The sequence below is a fragment of the Herpailurus yagouaroundi genome, unplaced genomic scaffold, assembly GCF_014898765.1.
Source record: "Herpailurus yagouaroundi ecotype Mexico unplaced genomic scaffold, PumYag 29, whole genome shotgun sequence".
NCBI lineage: Eukaryota > Metazoa > Chordata > Mammalia > Carnivora > Felidae > Herpailurus > Herpailurus yagouaroundi.
The window spans coordinates 80,961,105-80,986,727 of record NW_024412377.1 but is presented as its reverse complement, the minus strand read 5'-3'; the positions used below and the strand labels follow the sequence as shown (position 1 = coordinate 80,986,727).

Below are 25,623 nucleotides of genomic sequence, written 5' to 3'. Positions count from 1 at the left end.
CTGTGATTAGACTGAGTAAATGTAATGTGTACAATTTGAAGATGGTGATAAATTTATTGACTGAGTGTTTTAGTTTGGTAAATTAAAATTCATGTCTATGTAATGCTGCCCTTTAGGTTATTTCAGTCACAATGTGACCATTATATAATTTAAATTGCCTTCTTATAAATTGTAGCTGTCATTGGTTATCTGAGTTTTATTGTGTAAATGTAATTATAGTAAATGAGCATGGCCTTTAGATGCACTTAATCCCTAGGGATATTTTGGGAAAGGTTGTAGTGTCTTTACAATCAAGACAGCCATTTGGCAAGTATATTAGAAGTCAGATGACTTAAAGCATAAAACCTGTGTGCTAAAATCTCTGTGATGCAGAATTATCTCAAGTTATCCTGTTTCACACTGGCTGAAAGCCTCTATAGATATTGCTGATGCTGATCTTACAAGACGTCAAGAGGCCAGAATTGTTGCTTATGTTATCATTTGGTATTTATGGCACATAAGACAAAATGGAGTTTCTGGACTTTACTTATTTTATGAATTTATCTAATGACATGTGCTGTGAGTGGCATTTAAGAATCATCTTTTATAGTAAAAGGTGTGAGGGGGGAAATTGTACTGATGCATCTTAAAGAGAAATGCTAGTGTGTTTGGCTAAAAAAGGATGTGTTTACTGGCTTGAGATTTTGAAGTTCCTACTGTGGCTATTTAATATAGTAGCAACAAACTATGAATGTGGCACTTCATAGTTTGCAAAGTGTTATGACCCACTTATTTCATGTAACCCCTATGATAGTCTAGGCAGACAGGGCAGTTATTATCTCCATTTTACCAGATAAGAACACTGAGATCCCAAGTAAGTTCTGGAGCCAGAACTAGAATCCACAGGTTCCTCAGCACTATACTTTATGTCTCCTACACCACAATTGATTTAAATTATGTCCTGGCTTTGAAGAAAGAGGAGGAAATGTAATAAGTCTGAAGAATCCGGGTCTAGTAGAAAAGAAAGGCGGTGACTCAGAGCCCATAATCACTGAAGTAGTACTAGGCCCTGCTGACTTAGGATCCAGCCCCACAGCAGGTGTTAGAGGACCTTCTTAACCTCGTGGCTAACATATTAATTCTGTCTTATTCCAAGCTTCGGTTCAGCCTTCAGAGAATTTATGAGTGGCCTTGGAGGTAATTTTCGTTAATTAATACTTAATTTTAATGTGTTGAGTGTTGGTACTTTCATTTCAACATTTATTATAGGCTTTGTTTCCTGCAGGGCTCCAGGGATATAAAGATGAATGAGATAAGAGCCCCTCCCTTGGAGGAACTGTTTAAATGTGAAGCAAAATCTATAATTATAGTTTACTTCTGCAGAAATTCCCTTCTCTGTAGGGTAAACTAAGCCTTGAAATTTTTCTAAACCTTCTCATCTTCAACCTGTAATTCTGTAATAAGCAAAAAGTTACAGGATTAAAATGTACGTTATTCTAGAAAAAAGTATGGAGCAGGTTTTGGAACTTAGTATTTCATCCTAAATGTGAAAGGCCGTATAAGCGTATAGTGTGCACAACTTCCATTTTCCAAGTTTGAGAGACTGCCAGGGGTTTGTAGTATGGAAAGAGTGAGGTGACTCATGATTTGGAATGATTGTTTTGATCTCTCCCTGTAGTCGCTGTAGAACATTGGCAGGGCGGCCAGCATAATTAACACTGCACAGTCTAATTATAAACACAACTCTGTGGACAGTGGCTACTAAAGAAGAAAGCATGTCCTGGATAAACAATCAAGTTGGCAGGATTACTTTAGAATGATGACTAGATAATGTCAAGTTTACTATAAATCAACTTGCTTTTCCTAGATTGTCTCAGGAGTTACCATAGGGGGAAAAAAGTATTATCTGTGAAAGTCTCGCTGGGTTATTTTTTTAAGAGCTCATTTGAAACATTTCTTTATTGCAGTCTTTCTAACCTTTTCATCCTAAGAGAACAGCTAGGCATTTTAATTTTTATGGTGTACTATTTTATTTTATTTATTTATTTATTTTTTTCAACATTTATTTATTTTTGGGACAGAGAGAGACAGAGCATGAATGGGGGAGGGGCAGAGAGAGAGGGAGACACAGAATCGGAAACAGGCTCCAGGCTCTGAGCCATCAGCCCAGAGCCCGACGCGGGGCTCGAACTCCCGGACCGCGAGATCGTGACCTGGCTGAAGTCGGACGCTTAACCGACTGCGCCACCCAGGCGCCCCTATGGTGTACTATTTTAGGGAGAGTAGGGGAATGGGTCACAGGAGGACATTTGTTCTAGTAATAGTTGAATTGATTTTTAAAAGGTGAAAGAAACTAGGGATTTGGAAAGATTACATTGGAGTAGTGTAATAAAGAGCAGGAAAAGAGACACCCATGAGCTGAGGAGAGTGAAGAGGGTGCGCTAAGAATACAAAAGGGAAGTGGCCACAACAGCCGTGCATGTTTGAGAGAAACTGAGACGCATGTTACACGTGTGTGGTCTCACATACTCGTCTGAGACAGGGCAGGCACTGTGCATGTTTGTATGTGCTTAGGGATTTGTTGAAGCATGGCTGAGAGCTGAGGAATGATTTAGTTAGTTTAAATGTAGGTTTGGCCCTTGGGTTCCTGAGTTTCAGAACAAAGGCTATGGAGATTGGTTTCAGGACCCTGTAGGGATGGTTGTATTTCTGCAGAATGAACCTGAGTTGTGATTTACTCTAAATAAAGTAAGCACTTGAAAGCAAATGCTTACAAATGACATCCCCCCCCCCTTTTTTTGCTTTTTCTTTTTCTTATTGAGTTAATTTCAGTTAAATTTCAAATGGACACTTAAAAAGAGATTTTTCTGGTAGCCTTTGTGTTGCCAATTCACTTTTGGAAACTAGTGAATGTGGTGTCAAAAATGGTGGAAACTTTGCAGCCTTTTCCTGCCCTTGAATTTTAATTTGAATATTGTTGGTGTAGGAGCTGCATAAAGTAAGAGTTTATCCTTTTATATTAATTTGTTTACACATGTGATCTTAACTCTGCTTTTAAATGTATAGTTTCTCTTAAAGGGTTTAGAAGAGGACTGATTTTTCTTTTTAAGAAAAAAATACAAAAATCTAAATACAGAAATAGATGAGTTAAGCACAGTTTTTCTTGTTTGTTTTTGATTTTTTTTTTTTTTTTTTTTGTAAAAGAATACTTTCTACTTTGAAGAGATTCTAAGAAGTGTCCTTTAAATAATAGCTCCTGGGGCTCCTGGGTGGCTCAGTTGGTTAAGTGTCTGACTTTGAGCCCCGTGTCCTCTGTGCAGACAATTCAGAGCCTGGAACCTGCTTGGGATTCTGTGTCTCCCTCTCTCTCTGCCACTCTCCCATTTGCTCTCTCTTTCTCTCTCTATCAAAATAAATAAACATTAAAAAAGAATTAAAAATATAATAGCTCTCCAATTCCTTTTAAATACTTGGATTTACAAAAAAAATCTAGCTTTTTATTTTAAAGAAGAGGGGGAGAACATGGATTTTTCTAAATTTGGGTAGAGCTAGCATTAACACTGGCTAAATGATTTTTTTTTTTACCAGATACTCTTGGAGGAGGGACAGATACAAGGTGGTGGGGCTTGTGAAAGAAGATCTCTGTCTGTAGTCCAGGACCCAATTCTGATTCCTCTGTTACATTAACCTAACCAGACTTTTGAGAAGTGAAAAATGGGTCTTGGAGATCTACGAGGACCTGATATAATGTTGATTTTAAGGCCAATTTCTAGGAAAATATGATTAACAGCCAGTAATACTATTTTTCTGCCCTCCAGCATTTTTTGCTTTATTAACTTTCTTTTCTGTTTTCTACTTTATTGGTTTCTGCTCTTTATTATTTTTTCTGCTTAGGTTTACTATACTATTCTTTTTAGTTTCTTAGGGTGAAAACTTACATCATTGATTTTAAACGTCTTTCTAATATAGGCATTTAAGGCAGTAAATTTCTCTCATTAAAAAAATTATTTAAGTATTTTCTAAATCTGTTATTGTTTATTCTTTGATTTGTGAATTATTTAGAAGTTCATTTTCTGTTTTCCAAATATCTAGACATTGTCTAATTCATTATTTTTCGGTTTTCAAATTATTTCTACTGTGGTCAGAGAACACAGTCTCAAAAAAACTCAGTCTTTTAAAGTTCATTGAGATTTATTTTATGGCTCAGTGTATGGTCTACCTTGGTAAAGGTTACATATGTATTCTGCACTTGTTTGGTGTAATATTCTACAAATGTCTTTTAGGCCAAATCAGTTGGTAGTATTTAGATAGTCTATGGACCTATTTGTTGTCTACTTGTTCTGTCAATTACGAAGAGAGACATGACAGAATCTCCAATTATGGTTGTGGATATTTCTGTTTATTGAGTTTTGCCATTTTCTGTTTTGAATTTTAAAGCTCTCTTATTAGTTACATACACATTTAAGCTTGGTATCTTATCCTGATGTATTTCTCCTTTTATCATTACAAAATTTTATTCTGCTTTGTTAACCTAATAGTATCCTTAAATTTAAAAGGTGTCTTTTATAGACAGTGTGTAGTGGAGTCTTGCTTTTTTTAATCCATTGTGACAATCTCTGTCCTTTAGTTGAAATGTTTAATCCAGTTACAGTTAATGAAATTTTTTATGTGGTTGTGTTTAAATCTATGATTTTGCCATCATTTTTATTTGTCCTTTTTATTATTGTTTTTGTTTCTTTTTTGATGCCCCTTTTGGGTTAATTGGGTATTTTTTAGTATTTTATTTTATTTTCCTCATTGGCTTTTTAGCTATACATCTTTTAAATTACTTTTTTATTGATTATTCTAGGGCTAATAATATGCATCCTTAACTTATTAAAGTGTGTTTATTGTCAAAATTATGCCATTTATCCATTCATCAGCTGATGCACATTTAGGCTCTTTTCATAATTTGGCTATTGTTGAAACCATAAGAAACTCTTAAAAACTGAGAATAAACTTAGGGTTGATGGGGAGTGGGAGGGAGGGGATGGTGGGTGATGGGCATTGAGGAGGGCACCTGTTGGGATGAGCACTAGGTGTTGTATGGAAACCAATTTGACAATAAATTTAATATTAAAAAAAATTATGCCATTTAACATTTTACACCTGACCATTCTCTCTTCTTACTTTATACTTCCTACTTTTCACTGGACACTTAGCATTTCCCCTTCTCACTTTACAAATATAATTTAATATAATTCCTTTTATTCACCTCCTCTCTTCTTTGTGCTCTTGTTGTCAATTTATTTTTATATATATTAAAAACTTCCCACATATTATTGCTTTAAGCAAATAGTTTTAATATATAGTGTTTTAAGGAAATTTGAAGAAGAATAAAATATATAAATTTTTTATTTATTTATTTTTTTAATTTTTTTTTCAACGTTTTTATTTATTTTTGGGACAGAGAGAGACACAGCATGAATGGGGGAGGGACAGAGAGAGAGGGAGACACAGAATCGGAAACAGGCTCCAGGCTCCGAGCCATCAGCCCAGAGCCTGACGCGGGGCTCGAACTCACGGACCGCGAGATCGTGACCTGGCTGAAGTCGGGCGCTTAACCGACTGCGCCACCCAGGCGCCCCTAAATTTTTTATTTTTAACAACTTACTCATCTTTTCTGGTATTCTTTCCTTCCTGCAGATCTGAGTTTCTGTCTGGTATCACTTCCCTCAAAGCTTTATAGTATCTTGTAATCACATCTGCTTGAGATTAATTTTATCAGCTTTAATTTATTTGAAAGATCTTTGTCTTATTTTTGAGAGATATTTTCGCTGGATATAGAAATCTGAGGGGCGCCTGGGTGGTGCAGTCGGTTAAGCGTCCGACTTCAGCCAGGTCACGATCTCGCGGTCCGTGAGTTCGAGCCCCGCGTCAGGCTCTGGGCTGATGGCTCGGAGCCTGGATCCTGTTTCCGATTCTGTGTCTCCCTCTCTCTCTGCCCCTCCCCCGTTCATGCTCTGTCTCTCTCTGTCCCAAAAATAAATAAAAAACGTTGAAAAAAAAATTAAAAAAAAAAATCTGAATTGGCAACTTTTTTTTTTTTTTCCTTTCAGCCCCTTAAAAACATTCTCACATCTTCTGGCCTCCATTATTATGGTGAAAAGTTAGTATTCTTTTTTTTCTCTTGTATGTAACATATTGTTTTTAGGCTTCTTTAAAGATTTGATCTTTGCTTTTCAGCAGTTTGACCATGATGTAGCTAGATATGATTTTCTTTGTATTTATTGTCTTTGGAGTTTGATGAGCTTTTCTGATCTGGTAAACAGTGTTTTTCACCAAACTTAATAAAATTTTAACTAATATTTCTTCAAATGTTTTTTCTGCTTTATTTTCAGAGTCTTCTGGGACTCCTATTACATATGTTAGACAATCTGATATTGTCCCACAAATTTCTGATGTTGTGTTCATTTTTCTTGTCTTTTTTTCCTTTATCAAATTGGTAATTGTTAGTAGTCTGTCAAGTTCATGAATTCTTTTTTCTACTATCTTCAATCTACTATTAAGTCCATTCAGTGAGTTTTTCATTTTAATTTTTGAAACTTCTAGTCCTAGAATTTCCTTTTTTTCTCCGATTGATCCTTTTTTGCAGTTTTAGTTTCTCTGCTGAGATTCTCATCTGTTCATGTATTCTCCCTTGTTGTTGTTGTTGTTATTGTTCAAAAATATTTTCCTTTATTTAAGAGATTTTTCAAACAACAGCTCTGAAGTTTTTACTAAATGCAGTATTTGGGCCAACTTAAAGTCAGTCTCTAATGACTTATTTTTTTCTTGTGGGTCACATTTTTGTTTCGTTGAATGCCTAAAAATGTTTTTATTATGTATTGGACAGGGTTGATACATTGTAGAGATGCTGAATTTTTTTTTTTCTTTTAATTTCTCTGCAGTGTTGTTTGTTTTAGTGGCAGTTTAGTTGCTGGCTGATCACCTTGTATAGGTTTGCTAGGGAAGATCTGTGGAAAGCTTTTTTTTCAAGTTTTTTTTCTCAGGCCCCTCTAAGTTAGCACAACTCTTCCCCCAGATTGTTTTTTCCTCATGGTTTTTATTAGGGCTTTAGGGCTTGGTTTTAGACTGTTTTAATGTGGGTCTAGAGTTGGTCTTATTCTATGGTGTGCTTTTCCCCTTAAAGTGAAGCCTTTCTGGCATTTCAAATTGATGTGCAGAATGTTAATGAGTTCTCTTTCTTCAGGTTGGGTTAAACTGGCAATGTTTGCCTATGCTGCTTGACCTCTAGTATTTCTATTCCATATTAACCTCATTACAGATACTCTTTTGTAAGCCTTATGTAGTTACTTACACTCAGCATTGGTTGAGGATTCTCAGGGAACCCCTGTACAAACTTCTGTGGTCCTCACTCTGTGCATTTCCACCCTCTCTAGTGTCCTGTCTCTGCCACTAGCCCTGCTCTGCTTGGACTCCAGCTCACTATACTACAATTAGAAAATTGTCCCAAGGCAGAGAGCCAAGCAAATGTAGCCTCGCAGTATTGCTCGTTTATCCAGTAGCTAAAAATAGTTGCATTATTTTGTCCAGTTTAATAGTCATTTATGAGAGGAAGAAAAGTCTGTACCAATTACTGTGTCATATTGGAAGTGGAAATCTCCCATAGCATTTTTATATGTGTTGAAATGAACTTTAGAGATAGCTTGAAAGGGAAAATTAAATCTTAGTCTCTCTTAGAACTAAATAAAGTGAGCTTATGTTGCTTATGAACTGACCATTTCTCTCTGATCTTCCTGCCTCCCACCCCTAGTCTCCCATTCACTGCTGTCTTCTCTATTCACAAGAGACACAAGGAGGGAGAGGGGAACAGAAGAAAGACCTTACATGGATCGTGCGTCCTAGGTTGTGACCTTGGGCCTGTCAAATGGAAAATTAAATGTGGTTTTGAAGCAGTACTATGTAAAAGTAGAAATGCATATAGGACTTTCTGTGTTAATATTTTATGACACTGCTCATACATTGAAGTGTAAGCAAACAGGATGTATCAGGGAAAGGAGCTACTGAGAACATCTTTAAAATTTGTCTCTTAGTGTCTGCTCTTCACATTCTGGTGAGAAGATGATATATCTAGATTTGTAACTTAACATGAGCATTGTGATTAATAGGAAGAAGTTTTCTTTGAGTGCATCTGTGGTGGGGGTCAGGGGATTAGGTAATGTTTTGTCAGATTAGATCCGTACAGAAAAATCACTGTTCTTGTTCTGAATTCTAGTTGTTTTCTTGCCTTTTTAGTATTAAACTTTAAAAAAATAAAATATCTTTTTGATAGTCGAGGATTGCTTATTGGGGAAATAGTTATGTTATTTGATAATTAGTCGTCACTTCAGAAATTTAATGACGTTTCCCTTTGGAAGTGATCTAGAAAATATAAATGTTGTCTCATGCTTGGAGCTTTCAACTCTGTTTAAATATGTCTGAGAGGCCTCAGAAGAAGCATAATTCTTTATTGTTAAGGCCCAATTTGAATATAGCAAGTTGCTATAATACCTAATTGAATATAGCAATCTTGCATCTTCCCAAAAAGCCTTATTGAAATTAGGCCTATTCTTTTAAATTTGTTTTGGCTTGTTGATTTCAAAATATACCCCATTTCATTTCATTTTCTCAGAAAATGTGATGGTAGTTTAAAGGGATTAAAGTTTGTGGGAAGTTTTCTTGTTTTAATTCAAGTTGCTCACCATGTTGTTCGCCATAGCTTTACTTTTTCTGGTGTTTTCTAAATTGAACCCCTCATTTAATCATTTTCTCTCTTTCCAGCACCTTCTATGCATTTTCCTTGTAGCTTCTTACCACATTCTCTCTACATATTTAACCCTGGATTAACCCATCTGCTGTCTCTACTCTTTAAAAATATTTTCCATTTATATTTTCCATTTTAAATTGTGGTAAAATACACATACATGTTTTTTTTTGTTTTGTTTTTTTTGTTTTTTTCTTTTAGACTTGGGCTGGTGAGTACTGCTAAAAGGCATTTATGGAGACTGGTAGCATGAGAAGTTCTACTGCACTTACTGACCTTCTCAGCCATAACCTTTCCATGGGTCAACTTTCCCTGGTCCTCTGCCTAAGCTTTTGTACTTTATTTTCCTCCGTAAGCCACCTATCCTTCCCCACAACTGCCTTCGGGCAGATGGCCTTGATTCCTCTGTCACAGAGAACATGGAGGCTCTCTGCTGTTCACATCCTCAGTTTTCCATGCTCTTGTACATGCTTCTTCTCTGTCTTCACCTTCTGTCTCCCAGGTTCAGAGGAGAAGTGCCTAGTTCTCACCCAGGTTAATCTCTCTCCCGGAGTTTTTGTGGTATCTTCCCATCCCTGTGGGATGTTATTCTAACATTTCCTATCATCTACTCCTCCACCTGCATGTTTTGTCATTCTTTACTTTTCCTTCATGCTTAAGTTATTCCCATCTTAAACACAGACAAACGAACAAACAAAAAAACAAAAGGACTTTTCTCTGTGCCGTATTATGTTTTAGTTTGACCCTATGTCTTTTTTCTTGATACACAACTGTGTACCTTGAAAGAATAGTCTGCAGCCCTTGACTTCCCATGTAGATTTTCCATTCTTTGGGCTGTTAGGCTTCCATTTCCACTATTCCATTGAAGGTGCTTTATGAAAGTTGCTGGTTCCCTAGTTGCCAAATCTCATAACGTCTCTAGGCCTCATTTTACTTGATGTTTCAAAGACAGTTAATGCTGACCACTTCCTTCATGAAAACTTTCTTTGTTTTTTGGGATACTACTGTCCTAATTTTCTTACCTCTAGTAAATTCCTTCTTACTCTCCTCTTTTGCCCCTCTTCCTCTGCCCATCTCTTCAATGCTCATACTCTCTGACTCTTACCTCTCTCCCTCTCAGTAGTCTCACTCATCTGCACGGTTTTCATTACGTATACGGAGGTGATTCTGAAATCTGAATCTTCCCCATAAATCCCTGTTTTGAGACCAGATCCATATAACATAGTCCTCATAACAGGCCTAGAAAATAGTAATGTTTTTCACATTTATGGGTGAGGAAATTGAAGCTAAGGGATATTTGTGACCCATTTGAGATCAAGCAATCAGTGGAAGAGGCAGGACTTGAAGTTCTTTCTAAAATTAGGTGTTTATAATATGCCATTAATCAAACATCTCCATCCGGCTGACAGATGTATTAAATACATCGTATCCCATACCAAATGCCATCCTATAACTGTTCTCACTACACCCCCCCACCCCCCCCCAAAGAAAAGAACACCGAGAGAGAATTTGGAAACCTATATTATCAATCTCCATGAAAGGCATCCTTTCTTCCAGTTATCCAAGCCAGAATGTATATTGGGAATTGACATTGACTTCCTCCTGTCAGTCCATCTTACAGAACTGTCTGGCCCAAGGGAGCATCAATTCCTTGGTATTCTCTTTTTTTTAACACGACTTGTAATCATTCCCTCCTTTTTACTTCTGCTGCTGTCATAATTGAGAACTTCATATCGACCTGGATTGCTATTACAGTTACATTGCTTCCCATTGTCAAGCCATTGCTTCCCAAGTTATGTGAGCCGAAGAATCAGGGTTTTTTGTTTTTTAATTTTTAACCTGTTGCATAAATTTTGTAGCATTTAAAAAATGAATCATTTTTTAATGATGAAAGACATCATTAAAAAAGACATGCAAATTATAAGCTTCATTTTTTAAATGATTAAATTTGGCAGCATAAAATTATTGACAGATTGCTATAAAACTTTTTTTTAACATTTATTTATTTTTGATATAGAGAGACAGAGGAGGAGAGGAGAGGGAGGGGAGGGACAGAGAGAGAGGGAGACACAAAATCCGAAGTAGGCTCCAGGCTCTGAGCTGTCAGCACAGAGCCCGACGCGGGGCTCGAACTCACAAACCACAAGATCATGACCTGAGCCAAAGTCGGACGCTCAACCGACTGAATGACCCAGGCGCCCCAGATTGCTATAAAACTTTTAAAATATTAGTTATCCACATGTATCCTGTCACAGGTAGATAACAGTTTGTGGATTGACACTGATTCACAGACAACATAGAAGAGCACCAGTTCATGGTATCTAATGAAAAGAAATGTCTTCAGTTTTCTTAGATTATTACCACATGGGCCTACATTATTTAAAACTGAAAAATTTCAACTAGGACATTCTTTGTTTTTCGCTTATAGATAGCATGTATATGTGGATTTAAGAGGTTTTAGAAAATTTCCTGTTTCTATAGGATTCCTTCTTCCTATACAAATGACATCCCATTAGAGCAATGAGTAATCATGTTATGTTGTATACAATTTAAGGTTAAGATCGAAGTACTGACGAAAGAATCCAAAGCAACATTTTCTTAAATGGGCTTGAAGTACAATCTTCATGGGTTACCTATTAACAAGAGTGATTTCCCCTGGTTTGGTGTATTTAACTTGATACTGTACACATATGCAAAAGTCTGCCACAAATGTCCAGTAAATTTTACCAGAGGAGGTGATGTATTCCATTTCTAAAAGATTAAAATTCTACACAAGTATTACTCTTCATGGGTGATAAATAATAAAAGTAACTTATTTGGATTTGGCAGATGTCTGACAATCCCTATCAAAAGATTTGAAGTTGGGGCGCCTGGGTGGCGCAGTCGGTTAAGCGACTTCAGCCAGGTCACGATCTCGCGGTCCGTGAGTTCGAGCCCCGCGTCAGGCTCTGGGCTGATGGCTCAGAGCCTGGAGGCTGTTTCAGATTCTGTGTCTCCCTCTCTCTCTGCCCCTCCGCCGTTCATGCTCTGTCTCTCTCTGTCTCAAAAATAAATAAAACATTGAAAAAAAAATTAAAAAAAAAAAAAGATTTGAAGTAAATGAAATGCAAACAGGAGATGCTAAAATGGTTACACAGTAGAATACCCCTGGGCTTTAAACAAAGCTTTGCTGAGGAATCAAAACACATAAAAAACAAAGTTCTAAGGGGGTATGGATTCAGGAATGGGTGTGCTCTAAACATAACTGAGATTATACCTAGAATTAGTTTAGAAATTCATTAAATAAAACCATACTGTGCAGACCTCATTGTTGTCTACATCACATCTCACACAGAACAAAACACATGGGCAAATGCTAAGACAACATACTTTTCTCTTATGAGGTTAAAAAAAACCCAAAGTCAGTAAAAGCCTTTTAGACATTTTGAAAAAGCAAATTAAGCAACTACTCTTCAGCATGTGCTAGGACTAAAAACTACCACAGAAAATTTCTAACCATTAAGAGTTCATTAAGAGTTAAAAAAAAATTAAGTTCAATTATAGCAATATTTGCTCTGATAATGAAGTAGAGGACGCCCAAACACAGCCATCAGAACAAAACAAAACTTTGTCATGAGAAGTAGGGGCACTATCTGACGTTTAAGAGATTAAATTCCTAAAGCGGTATGTTATATAATCACTCTTCTTCCATTTCTAGGTCATTCACAGGAGGTGGAAAAATGGCAGCTTGCTAAACCCACACCTAGAATGTAATCAAAAGTTTTATTCAAAGAAAATTTTTTTAAAAGTTGATTTATTTTGAGAGATAGAGGATGGGCGTGAATGGGGCTCCGCGGGGGGGGGGGGGGGCGGGAATCCCAAGTGGCTCCACACTGTCAGCACACAGCTGGACATGGGACTTGACCTCAGGGATGAGCTGAAATCAAGAGTTGGGCACTTAACCAACTGACTTAATCAGGTGCCCCGGGAAATTAGTATTTAGTCTCAGCTGCCTTTTTTTGTTACTAGCCTGCTTATTTAGCTTTCTTATTTCATGACTGTGGTATACTTTTATTTATGCTTAAGTTTCTAATGGATGATAAAAGAAAATTATAAGCATCTTATTTAATTCAGTAGCTCCATGATGGAAATAAGCCTTAATGTTAAAAGAATTCTTAGATTAAATGTGGTTTTGCTTGTAGGCATTTTATTATGAGATTTTTTTTTTTTTTCTAACTCTGCCTTGTCCTTGTGTTTTGGTTGTTTAGATCTGCTTCAGCTCCCCAGGAATATGATTGAAAACAGCATGTTTGAGGAAGAACCAGATGTGGTGGATTTAGCCAAAGAGCCCTGTTTACATCCTCTAGAGCCTGATGAGGTGGAATATGAGCCCCGGGGTTCAAGACTGCTGGTGCGGGGTCTTGGTGAGCATGAGATGGATGAGGACGAAGAGGATTATGAGTCATCTGCAAAACTGCTGGGCATGTCCTTCATGAACAGAAGCTCAGGCCTTCGGAACAGTGCAACTGGCTACAGGCCGAGCCCAGATGGGACTTGTTCGGTACCCTCTGTGAGGACCATGGCGATCTGTGTTTTTCTTATTGTGGTTGCCGTTTCTATAATCATGGTGATTTATTTACTACCCAGATGTACTTTTACCAAAGAAGGCTGCCATAAAAAAAACCAATCAATGGGACTAATTCAGCCAGTTGCAACAAATGGAAAGTTGTTTCCGTGGGCACAAGTCAGGCTTCCCACCGCCATTATGCCACTACGCTATGAACTTAACCTACACCCAAACCTAACCTCGATGACATTCAGGGGTTCTGTGACAATTTCACTTCAGGCTCTTCAGGCCACGTGGAATATCGTTCTTCACAGTACAGGCCATAATATTTCAAGAGTGACCTTTACGTCAGCAGTTTCAAGCCAAGAAAAACAAGTTGAGGTCTTGGAATACCCATTTCATGAACAAATTGCAATTGTTGCCCCTGAAGCTCTTCTTGAAGGACACAATTATACCTTGAAGATAGAGTATTCGGCGAATATATCTACTTCTTACTGTGGGTTCTATGGAATCTCCTATACAGATGAAAGTAATGAGAAAAAGTATGTAGCCCTCTTAAATGGTTCTACTTCTTTGCTCTGTGAAGACTTCTTTAATGTGGATTACTTTGCCCATACCAGATATGTTAACTGGAATTTTTTTTTTTTTTAATTTAGGAGGTTATGTGCAAAATAGAATGGTGATTTGGAAGCATCTACTATTTCTTTTTTAGTCAAAGCCTTGGGCACCTATCATGCTCATACATGTCATATATTATGTTAGGAGTGGGATATGCTGATGGAAGGAAATTGATGAAGATTTTTATCAGTTACATTCTCTATCACCACAACTTAAGTTATTTTGAGCTTTTCGTATCTTAGATGAATGTAGTTTTCAGTCACCTTACAATATCTCAATGGGAATCAAAGAAGAAAAGAAGAGTATGGATAATTCTTTTAGATCTATTTTCCTAATGTGCAGGACTTTTAGGAGGTGCTTATTGAGATGGAGAAAGAGGGCAGGAAGAACTGTTGTATGCTTACATATATCATTTTTAGTGTCCTTAATATTTGCTGTTCATTAAAAAAAGTCACTATTTTGGATTTCTGATGGAATTTAAAAAAATCTAGGACAGACTTAATTTAGTTTTAAAAAAAGTGACTTAAAACAAAAGTATTCTCGCTATTTATGTATTTTACACTTTAATCGTAGTATTCATAGAATGTTTCTGGAATTTGAGTTTCTGGAAGGATGCAGTGTGCACTGTATACAGGTTACTCATAAGTAGCAATAATACCATTTCTCTGGTGTACACAAAGTCCTTAATAGATGTGCTTAATTTTGCTGGCGCATTCCCTCATATTACTTTGTATACCAGTTTGTGAATTACTGATGCTGGCCGTTTGGCAAATGTATGTTTATGTATTGAGAAAAATAGAAATGAATATTTTAAATCTAAAGGAACTTGTTTGATCCTTCTTACATGGAGAAAGAAAAAACAAGATCTGTACAGCTATTCAGATAAATAATTTTTTTCTTGGGGTGCCTGGGTGGCTCAGTTGGTTAAGTGACCGACTTCAGCTCAGGTCATGATCTCACAGTTCGTGAGTTTGAGCCCTGCATTGGGCTCTGTGCTGACAGCTCAGAGCCTGGAGCCTGCTTCGGATTCTGTGTCTCCCTCTCTCTCTGACCCTCCCCTGTTCATGCTCTCTCTCTGTGTCTAAAAAACAAAAATAAACATTAAAAACAAATTTTAAAAAATAATACTTTTTTCTCTTTGCCTTTACTTAAAAAATGGCATGCTGGCTCTTGCATGAGATCTGACGTTAAAAGCAAATTTGTAATTATACTGGCAGCCCGTGGCTTCTTGGCTTTACTTCTCCTTTTATAATCTTCATCAGCTCTAAGAATTAGAGGATATACGTAAAAACAATGCAAACACACCTTTAAGACAAATCCAGTAGTCACCTCTTTGAATCATTATTGCTCTTGGAGTCCCTTGAGTCTACTCCTACTATATAATGGAAGGAATAAATGTATGGCAAAGAAAGCTGATTTTGGGTATGGTCACTTGTTGACTCTTGCCATAGGCTAGATTGAGTTGTGGAAAATTCTAGAAAAATAGAGAAGACAATCCCTTAAAAATAAAAAATAGAATGCTTTTAACAAGTGTTTTTAAAATGTTTATTTATTTATTTTTGAGACAGAGGAGAGAGAGAGAAAGTGTGAGCTGGGGAGGGGCAGAGAGAGGGAGAGAGAGAATCCCAAGCATGCCCCACACTGTCATTGTAGAGCCCAACATGGGACTCTGTCTCACAAACCATGAGATCATGACCAGAGCTGAAATCAAGAGTTGGATACTTAACTGACGGAGCCACCCAGGTGCCCCAGCAAGTGTTTTTACATCTATTAAAACAAATTAGTTTGTAAAACTCTGCTGTTACAGAAAGTATATAAATCTGTTAACCTGACTGCTTCAGCCAAATGAGTGCCCCACATAATTATATGTCTTCATGGAAGATAAATTTGAGAAGATTATTTATGCCTTTCAAGGTGTCTGAAAACTTTAATTCAAAACAATTTTCTGCCTTTCTCCAAATTTTGCATAGTTTTGCATAGTTCTGTTAGAGAAATTTTTTGTACCCCCTCCACCAAGTATAATAAGAATAATTAAATAAGTAGATAAAAGAATTAGGGATATATTCCTTATTGATAGGGAAATCAGAGTATATGTAAATATCAACCATGTATTTGTGGTAAGGGAACTTTACGTTATTTAAGAGGGGAAATGGCCAGTGACCTTGGAGTTTAGTCTAGAAGTTGTTGATGATATACTTAAGATTCTAGATAATAAACTGATGCTGAAAGAACTAGTAAACAATTTAGGATAGGGATGTGTTTTATTTCTTTGTCCTTCAGTCTCTCAGTGCCATTTTTTGAACACTTCAAGCATCTTCTTAACTGACTTCTAATCTTGTCACTGCTTTCCCCTCCTCTTGCCACCATCTTCCACACTGCCTAGACTCATACTTCTAGAGTACAGATCTAACCATATTGGTCTTTGGTTTGAGAGCCTTCACACTTCCTCTTTTCTGATAAGATTTAGTTCAAGATTCTTCCAGCTCTGGCCCTTGTTTTATCTCATAGCCCTCACCTGCTACAATAAGCTTCATGTGCACTTTCCTGAATTCCAGTGATAATAATAGCCCATATTTACTGAGAACTCAAGTGCTAGAAACTGTTTGAAGCATTTTATATGTTTAATCTTTTATCCTGTCAAAAGAGGTGGATATTAATATTTTATTCATTTTACAGATAAAAAAGCAGAGCATAAATAATACCTTATGGTTATCAGGTAGGAGGGGGGAACTCAAACTCAAACTCATTTTAACCCCATTCTTAACCCCACTATGATGTACTGCCTCCCTAGTTCACACTACCCATTGTTCATTTATTTACCTATTGTTATTCCCAGTGGTTAGAATTCTCTTATGTGAAGCCTGGCTAATTCATGATTGTCTTCAGCACTACTGGAGATAGTGCTCAAACTGCAGCTAATATTTCTGAAAGCAAAGGAAGTCACTAATGAAAGAATAAGCTTCAAGGTATTCAGCATAGATAAGATAGATTATAAGTATCCTCAAGCAGCAGCCTTCTCAAAGAGACTTATGTAAAATAGTTAATAGTGCATCTCTTTCAAAAATAACTTAAGATTGTCTTTGCCTCAGAACATTATGATCCAGTTTTTATCCAAAGTGATCATCTAAATAGACTTTTTATATGAATGGTATAGATATCATTAAACTTTATCCCCTGGTCCCTTGTGGCCCTCTTTCACAATTTTCTATTAACTAGGTAAGAATTGGGGAATGGAGTGAAGAAATTGAATATTAGCAACATAGCATGTTTAAATTGTTTCATATATGTTGATTGCTATCTTTCATGTAGTTTACTTGATAGAAACAGTTATTTTGGCAAATTCTTATCAGGAAAACACAATATTGAGTGTGGATGAGGAGTTATGACTGTCTAGCATTTATAATAAACATCTATGTTGGCAGTTGTGGCATACAAGTAGTTTTTATTTTGAATAGTCTTATTTGATTCTAACAAGACCCCTAGGTGTTTGGCAGAGGATCCTACTCAGTCCTAATTTAATAAATAAGGAGGGCACGGGGTGGCTTAGTAGGTTAAGGGTCCACCTTCAGCTCAGGTCATCATGATCTTGTGGTCTGTGAGTTTGAGCCTTCCATTGGGCTCTATGCTGACAGCTCAGAGCCTTGAGCCTGCTTTGGATTCTGTGTCTCCCTCTCTCCCTCCCTCCCTCGCTCACACTCTGTCTCTGTCTCTCAGAAATGACTAAATGTCAAAAAAAATTTTTTTAAATAAGGAAATTGAGGTGTGTATTACTGATTTGCCTGAACTCCTATGGCTGGTAAAGTGCAGGGTTTGGGTCTTCTTACTTCAAATCCCACACTCTTTTCTGTCTGTCTTTTAAAAGTGGAAACTAAGCCCTAAGCAAGCTAGGCCATCTTGTCCAGGGTGGTGGTTGTATATGTGCCATATTGACCAGTACCTGAAATATGCACAACAGGGCCATACTTGCCCTGATTATTCTTGGCCATGTTTGGATGATTTCCCCAATGCAGATCTGTTTTATTCCTCTGTTTAACTAGAAATCTGATTTTCTCCTCTTTTTTTATGCTTTTCTCTCAGTTTTTTTAAAAGTTTGTTTATTTATTTTGAGAGAGAAAGAGAGCATGTGTAAGTGGGGTAGGGGCAGAGAGAGAGGGAGAGAGAGAGAATCCCAAGCAGATTCTGCACTGTCAGCGCAGAGCCAGATGTGGGGCTCAAGTTCACTAACAGTGAGGTTATGACCTGAGCCTAAATCAAGAGTCGGACGCTTACCTGACTGAGCCACCCAGGCACCCTCTCCCAACTTTTAATGTAAGACTTCCATATGAGTTAAATTCTCAAATGTTGTTGCTGTTCTGTAGGAGAGGGAGGAAGTTTTTTTTATTCATTTCTGAAAAGCTTGAAGGAAACAAATATACTACAGAGTAGCTAGTTTTTTTAGTCTTCATGAAAGTTTAGTAAGTTTAAGGTTTAATGTTGTGAAGCCAGGGTCTGTACAGGTGATTAATGGCAATTAATGACCACCCTTCATAGTGATCATCCATCTGAAACCTTTTTAAGACCAGCTGTAGGCTACCTTTGTGGCTTCATCTCCAGCCATCTTGGACAGCCACCTCCTGTCCCTGAGTATCCATCACTGTCTTTCCTTGTGCTTTCCACTCTTTCTAGAGTATACTTTCTTCCCTTCTCTACCTTTTCGAATATTCTTCATTTTTTAAAATTCTCTTCAAAAGTTTGTCACCAGTTTCCATATAGTATCTCAACTGCCAGTCAGAATTTGTTTCCTATCCTTTATTTCCACTGCTTTGTTTTCAATATTAATGACATGATTTGCAGCTTGCAGGTTTCTGTTCATCATATAACCTAGGTCTCTCCCAGTTGATTGCAGATCCTTTGATGACTGGGATTATACCATGTTTATTTTAGTATCACTAGTACTTGGCAGGATACCTTGAATAGTAGGTGCTCAATAACTATTGGATGAATTTGCATTTGTTTTAGGTACTTTGCAGCAACTCAGTTTGAACCCCTGGCAGCAAGATCTGCTTTTCCTTGTTTTGATGAACCAGGATTTAAAGCCACATTTATCATCAGGATCATAAGGGATGAGCAATATACTGCTTTATCAAATATGCCTAAGGTACTGTTCTGTTCCTTAATGTAAAATCCTTGAGTGGGTCTCTTTCTTTGTTATAAATATTTGAATTCCTCTTTGTGATACTGTTGAGAATGAGTAAAATCATGTATATTCTTATCCTTTCTTAAAATGCTTAAATAGAAGTTAAAATATATGTTAGAATTAATAGAGAAGTCAGCTCAAGGAGCACTTGAAGAAAGAGTAAGGCCTGCTCGATATGCAATGTGTGGGCAGGAAATATGAAGTATGTGCTGTATATGAAAGGTATGCAAATACTAATACTATATGAACTAGTACTAAAAATCACAGTGATGTTTTCTGAGACTTGATGAATTTGCTGTTCTAAATAGTGGTGCATGATAATGTTGAATCATGATTGACCTTGGTGTTTTATTGGTTATTGAAAAATCAGTATTCTAACGTGGAGGCTTAACAAGAACATGAACCTCTTTCTTGGATGTAAATTCTGTGTGGGAGGCAATGGGGACAAAACCAAGCAGAATTGTTTTTATGCTAGACAGAACTTAGGGTTTTTTTTTTTTTTTTTCATGACACCTGAGTGGCCATGTGGAATCTTATGGGAGCCTCTCAGAACCCATGTGGCTAGGGGAGAGGAGTAGCCACGTCTAATAGACTGTGGAGTCAACCTTTGTAGGCAGGCGAGGATGTGATCTGTCCTTCAATAGGGACATCACTTCAGCAGTTCCAGTCCTAGCCCTACTCTTCACCTTAATCTTCCTCTAAAAGAGGTGAGATGCCTACTTGCCTAGTAACCCCAAACATATCTTAATTCATGGTCAGAAAATCTTGGAAGGCTTCTCTAATCTTGTGTCTACTACATACTGCATAGTGACTTACCACCTTTGATCCCACTAAGCCTTCTTGGGGTCATCACCATGGTACTTTAATTTTTTTTTTTAATGTTTATTTTTGAGACAGAGACAGAGCATGAGTGGGGGAGGGGCAGAGAGAGAGAGGGAGACACAGAATCCAAAGCAGGCTCCAGTCTCTGAGCTGCCAGCACAGATCCCAATCAGGTCATGATCTCACAAACTGTGAGATCATGACCTGAGCCAAAGTTGGACGCTCAACCAACTGAGCCACCCAGGGCACCCCAACATGGTACTTTAAAAGCTGTTTCAGATCTTTCAGAGGAATATTCTAACTTTAGCTCCTTCTTCTGTGTTTGTAGCAGTAGAGTGGAACGCTCCTATGTCATAAGGAAGGATTTTGGTTTTGGTGGTATTTTAAAAGGAAGAAACAGAACCACTGTTATTTACCTTCTCTAAGTTATGTTTATTTAAAACCATCTTTTGAAACTAAAAATTCCTTAAAGATTTTCACTGTATTCAGTGTGTTTTTTTCTTTTTTCTTTTAGAGAGAGAGAGAGAGAGCAAGCAGGGGAGAGAGCCAGAGAGAGGGAGGGAGAGAGAGAGGGAGAGAGAGGGAGAGAGAGAATCTTAAGTAGACTCCACACTTACTGCCAAGCCTGACACAGGGCTCTATCCCACAACCCTAAGGTCATGACCTGAGGTGAGATCAAGAGTTGGACACTCAACAAACTGAACTACCCAGGCACCCCTACTCAGTATATTTTCATGATAAGCGATGATAGAACAGAATGAGAGTAAGGGTCATTCTCTGTTTGGAGAAAGAGTCATGTTCTCTTATGCTGAGAAATTAAAATATGTCAACATCTTCACTACTCATTTCGTATTTGAATTTTTAATTTCTTAGTTTATTAAGTCATTTATTACCATAATTACAGAACTGTTATCTTTTCCCATTGCTTGTAGAATTCATCAATCATTATGGAAGATGGACTTGTTCAGGATGAGTTTTCTGAGAGTGTGAAAATGAGCACTTACCTGGTTGCATTCATTGTTGGGGAGATGAAGAACCTGAGTCAGGACGTAAATGGAACCCTGGTATGTTGTTTTGGTAATTGTCTCAAAAGCCTGTTTCACAAGAGGTTAAAAGGAATTCTTTGATGATTTCTGGAAATGGAAAACAAGCTTTTGGATCACAACTCTGACATTTTATGCCAGGAATGTTACTTTTTGCTTATATTTAGTTTTGTTAATTGAATACCTAAAAGTCAATAATATTCAAGTTTTCTTTAATTATGTTTCTAAAAGAGAATTCCAGTAAGACAATATATGTATAACAAAGATTCTATAACTGTGCTGTACAATATGGTGGTTATTGGCTTTATGTAGTTTTTAACATTTAAATTAATTAAAATTAGATGACAGCATCATGGTTGAATAAGGTATCCCTCATTCATGTCCTCCCATGCCAGCAACAATAATTTGACATCCAGCCATGGACAAAAATGCCTTTGTGGAAGCTGTGGGATCCAGCACTGAATGCCAAATGACCTGGGAGGCCTCTTTTGCACCTATGCATCAGGTACTAGGCATACAGACCATGGTCCTGGCTGTGGGCCCTGTGAAACATCTCTAGCCCTCTTGGCTATGGTGTGGGAGCACCTGAAAATACTGTCTTAGACAGTAACACCTGGAGAAAATAGCCTTTGTGGAAGTCCACATTTCTAGCCAAAAAGTTCAGCACTCTGTTGGAGAAAAAAAGAAATACAAGTTTGGATGCATTGGTGAGGGCAGTTAGGTAAGACTGGAGGAGGTGACTGCCATGTCAAATGTGAAGACATTAACACAAAACTTCAAAGAACATGAAAAGTCCAGAAAATATGACAACACCAAAGGATCACAAACATCTTCCAGTAAACAATCTCAAAGACATGGAGATCTGCAATTTTCCCATTAAAGAACTCAAAATAACTGTTTTAAGGAAACTTAATGAACTACAAGAAAACACAAAAAGACAATTCAGTGGAATCAAGAAGCAATACATGAACAAAATGAGAAGTTTTAACAAAGAAATCATAAAAAGAAACTAAACAAATTCAGGGGCTGAAAAATACAATGAATGGAATGAAAAAAAAAGAGCACTAAAGAACATCAACATCAGAATGGATCAAGCAGGCGAAGAATTTGTGAGTTAGAAGACAGGAAAGTTGGTATTATCCATCCAGAGAACAAATGAAAATGTAAGAAAAGAATGAAGCAAGCCTGTGTGATTTATGGGACACCATCAGAGAAACAGTTTGTGAATTACTGGAGTTCCAGAAGAAGAACAGAGGAAAAAGGGGGCAGAAAGCTTATTCAAAGAAGTAATGGCTGACAGCTACCCAAATGTGGGGAGAAATTTGAATAATCAAGTTCATGAAACTCACAAGTTACTGAACAAACGGCTTGAAGAGGTTTCTTCTGAGACGTGTTATAATAAAACTGTCAAAAATCAGAGAATCTTAAAAGCAGCAAAAGGAAAGAAGATTGTAACTTACAAGGGATAAGTCTGTCAGTGGATTTCTCAGCAGAAACCTTAGCAACCAGAAGGGAGTCAGATGAATTAAAGTGCTGAAGAAACAACTGCCAATCAAAAAATACTCTTGCCTGACAAGGTTTTCCTACAGAAATGAAGGAGAGATAAAGACTTTCCTAGACAAAAGTTGAGGGAGTTCTTTACCCCCTTAAAAAATGCTGAAAGGAGTGCTTCCAGGTGAAATGAAAGGACACTAATTAGTAATATGAAAATATGTGAAAATACACAACACAGTGGTAAAGGTAAGTATATAGCCAAATTCAGAATGCTCTTAATACTATAATATGGTGGTGTGTGCATCCTGTAGAATGCATAAAAAGCAGTTCCAAGAGTGATGTTTAAAGCAGTAGATGCCTATATTAAGAAAAAAGAAAGATCTCAAATAAACAACCCGACCTTATACCTCAAGGAAATCGAAAAAGAACAAACTAAACCCAAAGTTAGCAGAAGGAAGGAAATAACAAAGATGAGAGCAGAAATAAGTAAAAGAGAGGAATGCCTGGGCGGCTCAGTGAGTTAAGCCTTCAACTCTTGGTTTTATTTCAAGTCATGAGGTCATAGTTTTTGAGTTTGAGCCCATGCTGGGTACTGCACTGACAGCTCAGATTCTGCTTGGAATTCTCTCTCTCCCTCTCTACCCCGCCTTCATTCATGCCCCCTCTCTCTCCAAAATAAACTTTAAAAATTAAAAAAAAAATAAAAGATACGAGGAAAAACAATAGAAAATATCAATGAAACTAGAGCTGGGTTTGGTTTTGTTTTGAAAGATAAACATCGATAACAGACCTTTAGCTGGACTAAGAAAAAATAAGAGTCAAATCAGAAATGAAAGAGACAATTCTGTTGATACCACAGAAATATAAAGGAACATAAGAGACTACTATGAACAGTTATAGGCCAACAAATTGGGTAACCTAGAAGAAATTGATAAATTCCTAGAAACATACAACCCAGCAAGAATGAATCATGAATACATTAAAAAATCTGATCAATATTGAGTAAAGAGATTGAATCAGTAATCAAAAACCTCCCAACAAAGAAAGCCCAGGATCAGATGATTTCTCTGGTGAATTCTATCAAACATTAAAGAAAAATTAATTCCAATCCTCAAGCACTCTGAAAAATTGAAAAGGAGGGAATACTGCCAGATTTGTTTTATGAGGTTCACATTCCCCTCCTATTAAAGCCAGATAAGGACATTACCAGAAAAGAAAACTATAGGCCAATGTTCCTGATGAATATAGATGCAGTAGATGTCTATGCATAAAATCCTTAATAAAATGTTAACAAGTTGAATTCAACAGCACATTAAAAAGATCATACACCATGATCAAGAGGGCTTTATCACTGGGATACAAAGATCATTCAACATATGCAAATCAGTAAATGTGATACATCATATTAATAGAATGAAAGATAAATAGCACATGATCATCTCAATAGCTACAGAAAAAAGCATTTGACAAAGTATAACTTACTTTCCTGATAAAAACTGTAAACAGGGGCCCCTAGGTGGCTCAGTCAATTAAGCTTCTGACTTTGGCTCAGGTCATGATCTCATGGGTCATGAATTTGAGCCCCACATTGTGCTCTGTGCTGACTGACAGCTCAGAGCCTGTTTAGGATTCATTCTCTCTCTCTCTGTCTTCCTCCCTCCCTCCTTCCCTCCCCCCACCAAAATGAATAAACATTAAAAAAAAAAAAAAAACCTCTAACAAATTAGGTATAGAAGGGCATACTTCAACAAAATAAAAGTCATGTATGACAAGTCTACAGTTAACATCATACTCAACAGTGAAAGATTGAAAGCCTTTCTCTTAAGATCAGGAACAAGAAAAGGGGCCTACTTTCACCACTCTTAATTAAAATAGTACTTGAAATCTTAGCTTATGCACTTAGGCAAGTAAAAAGAAATAGAAGGCATCCAAATCAGAATGGAAGAAGTGAAATTGTCTTTGTTTGCAAATGATATGATCTTATGTAGACAAAATCCTAAAGACTCCACCAAAAAACTTTTAAAACTAATCAGTGAATTTAGTAAAGTTGCAGGATACAAAATCAGCATACAGAAGCCACTTGCATTACTATACACTAACAATGAAATATCTGAAAAAGAAATAAAGTTATCCCATTCTCAATAGCATCAAAAACAATAAAATGCTTAGGAATAAATTTAACCAAGGAGGTGAAAGATCTATATAGTAAAAACTATAAGATTTTGATGAACAAAATTGAAGAAGACACACATAAATGGAAAGGTATCTGATGTTCGTGGATCAGAAATATTAATATTATTAAAATGTCCATACTAAAAGCCATTTGTAGATTCAGTGCAATTCCTATAAAAATTTCAATGGTATTTTTCACCGAAATAGAAAAAAAATACTAAAATTTGTGTGGAACTACAGAAGACATTGAATAACCAGAGCAATCTTGAGAAACAACAAAGCGAGAGATATGACATTTCCAAATTTCAAACTGTACTACAAAGCTATACTAATCAAAACAGTATGTATACTAATTAAGAGAGTATGATGCTATAATAAAAATAGGCACATAGACCAAGGAACAGAATTATGAGCCCAGAGGAAAAAAATGCATGAATAGGCAACTAATATTTGACAAGGGAGCCAGGAATATGTGGTGGAGAAAGGATTATCTTCATTATAATGGTGCTGGGAAAATTGGATAATCATATGTATAAGAATAAATTGGACGTTTATCTTACACCACTCACAAAAATTAACTAAACATTTTAAACACTTTAATGTAAGGTCTGAAACTGTAAGGCTCCAAGAAGAAAAGATAGGAAAGGAGCTCCTTGACATTGGTCTTGGTAATGATTTCTTGTATATGACACCAAAAGTACAAGCAACAAATGCAAAAATTAGTTAGTGGGACTACATCAAACTAAAGAGCTTCTGCACAGAAAAAAATCAAAAAATGCAAAGGCAACCTAAAGAATGGGAGCAAGTATTTGCAAATCATATATCTATTAAGGGATTAATATCCACAATATATATAAGGAACTCATATGACTCATTAGCAAAAAGATATATAAGCAGTCTGATTTAAAAATAGAGGAACTGAACAGACATTTCCCCAAAGAAGACATACAAGTGGCTATACAAGTATGTGAAAAGGTACTCAACATCA

The 25,623-nt window shown here is 36.8% G+C and overlaps 1 protein-coding gene and 1 non-coding gene across 3 annotated transcripts in view; both read left to right on the top strand.

Annotated features, from left to right (window-relative positions):
* The window catches only part of LNPEP (leucyl and cystinyl aminopeptidase), a 96,274-nt gene that overhangs the window by 23,629 nt on the left and 47,022 nt on the right, over nucleotides 1-25,623 (top strand). For both annotated transcript variants that reach the window (XM_040447928.1, XM_040447929.1), the window contains exons 2-4: nucleotides 13,012-13,852; nucleotides 18,927-19,065; nucleotides 20,859-20,990. In XM_040447928.1, the coding sequence (XP_040303862.1) occupies nucleotides 13,012-13,852; nucleotides 18,927-19,065; nucleotides 20,859-20,990 (1,112 nt within the window). The remainder of the gene's footprint in view (nucleotides 1-13,011; nucleotides 13,853-18,926; nucleotides 19,066-20,858; nucleotides 20,991-25,623) is intronic.
* LOC121017002 (small nucleolar RNA SNORA13) lies at nucleotides 2,852-2,986 on the top strand. The gene has a single exon (XR_005784579.1). It is a non-coding gene; the product is annotated as a small nucleolar RNA SNORA13 (small nucleolar RNA).